This window comes from Limulus polyphemus, unplaced genomic scaffold (assembly GCF_000517525.1).
Source record: "Limulus polyphemus unplaced genomic scaffold, Limulus_polyphemus-2.1.2 Scaffold1903, whole genome shotgun sequence".
Lineage (NCBI taxonomy): Eukaryota > Metazoa > Arthropoda > Merostomata > Xiphosura > Limulidae > Limulus > Limulus polyphemus.
In genome coordinates, this window is record NW_013667513.1 from 47,275 (window position 1) to 49,157 (window position 1,883).

A 1,883-nucleotide genomic window follows, 5' to 3' on the forward strand; every position below is an offset into this window, starting at 1 on the left:
ATATACATTTCATAAAAAGAAGTTAGTTTACACAAGATTTTGAAACAAATTGTTGTCATCATGTTTAATAAAAGATTTTAATTTTAGTTTTACTTATCTTTTTGAATAGGAGCTGAATTTGAGTGATAACAAGCTTAAACGACTCCCTGAATCATTTTCCTGTTTGAAGGCATTAAAGACATTAAGTCTCAGAGGTTTGTATGCCACATTTTTTTTAAAACATGCATTCATAAGTGGGTTTTTTAAGGAGGGGCATATTTTTGCTTTGATAGGTCTAGTAATTTCATCAGGAAGATTATTACTAGACTAATACATGACAAATGTGTATTTATAATTGTGTGAGGTATGTAGTTAGTTGGGTAAAACTAAAAGATATGCAGCCTTTTTTTTTTCAATGGAGGTATAAAAGTTTTAACATAGTTAACTTAAAGCATTTCTAAAAAACTGATAATCACAGAGTTTAAAAATAACTTTTTTGCCAGTGGCTTTAAAAGTTACTAGTAACTCACCAGCCATGACATTTTTTGATTTAATATTTTGTAATATACTGTCAAATTTGAGGTATCTGTTTGTGATGATAATTAAATTTCCTAAAATGAAATTTTAAAAAAATTCGTAAAACTTCACATAAAATGTAATGTGTTATTTGCTATTTTAGACTTAAAAATTCACTTTGAAAGATGCATGAGAATGGTGCACAACAACCACTAGAAAAAGTTTACTGGTCAATTATCATAATGCTTTTTTCTAATGAATGCAGTGTTTGTAGGTAGCTTTTTTTTAAAATAATTTACCACTGTGTACAACTGGTTTAAATATTAATAATCTTTCTTGAATTATCAACTGGCAAAAAAGTGACATTGAATCTTGTTGGTCACTGGTTAAATACTAAAACACACTAGATTTTTTACCTGCTAGCCATCACTAATTTCAAGCACTTGAGTCAGAGGTTTTTGCCCTAGTAGAAGTGCAGAGAAGAATGTATGTTGTTCTTGCAAACATATTAAGTTTTTCAATAAGATAGACACACAATGTGAGAATAGTGCCTGGAATGCACAGTAAAAATACTATCATTTTGTGCTTTTCTGATTTACTTCATAAGTGTGAATTTTTAGGTTACTGCATTGGTATATTTTTTTGTTTGAATGGATAATTAAGGGACATTATTAATTTTTAAGAGAAGTGAGAAAATATTTGGTACTTTTGTTGAAAGTAAAATGTTATATAATCCCTCTAAAAGAAGTAAAAAAGTTAAATCCATCTTTCTGTCACTGTTATTGAATAGTGTTTTATACTGACTACTGTGTAGACAGTGTCATTGAAAAAAAAGTAGGTGTATCAAAGACAATTATGAAAAAAAGGAGATCCATGTGATTTTGACATTCAAATTAATACCTTTGTTTGGAGTTTATTTCCTGATTATAAGTATTATTTTATTAAAAGTTAAAACTTCTTTTTTTTAAGACTCATAATGTAGGTAAATTAATATGTAGAATTATACATGGACTTTACTTTTGAAAGTAAAAATGCTTGGGTTATAGGGTTTTTATTCATTTCTATGATACAGTTATTGTTATAAATGTTGCCTAGACACCTTCCTTAATGCAGAGTTCCACAGATAAATGAATCTGTATTGTTTAGTACATTGTTGCTTGATGAAGGCTATGATAAGAGGGCTGAAAGCTCGCAAATAAAGGTATTTTAATGTAAAGAAAAGTCTGTGTATAATTCTGCAAGATAAAGGTTTTACAGTAAGTATTCTTCCTTTTTTATGGTACTTTCAATACACATAGTGGTTCTTATTCAAGAGTATATGTATGTTTAGATCTTCAGTTTTAAACATTATTTGTAATTGTTGCTTTTTTTTTTTTTTTTTGTTATTC

General features: G+C 27.9%; 1 protein-coding gene across 3 annotated transcripts in view; it reads left to right on the forward strand.

Moving 5' to 3' along the window:
* Window positions 1-1,883, forward strand: part of LOC106465309 (E3 ubiquitin-protein ligase LRSAM1-like) — a 114,649-nt gene that overhangs the window by 33,709 nt on the left and 79,057 nt on the right. For all 3 annotated transcript variants that reach the window (XM_022393178.1, XM_022393177.1, XM_022393179.1), the window contains one exon: window positions 110-194. In XM_022393178.1, the coding sequence (XP_022248886.1) occupies window positions 110-194 (85 nt within the window). The remainder of the gene's footprint in view (window positions 1-109; window positions 195-1,883) is intronic.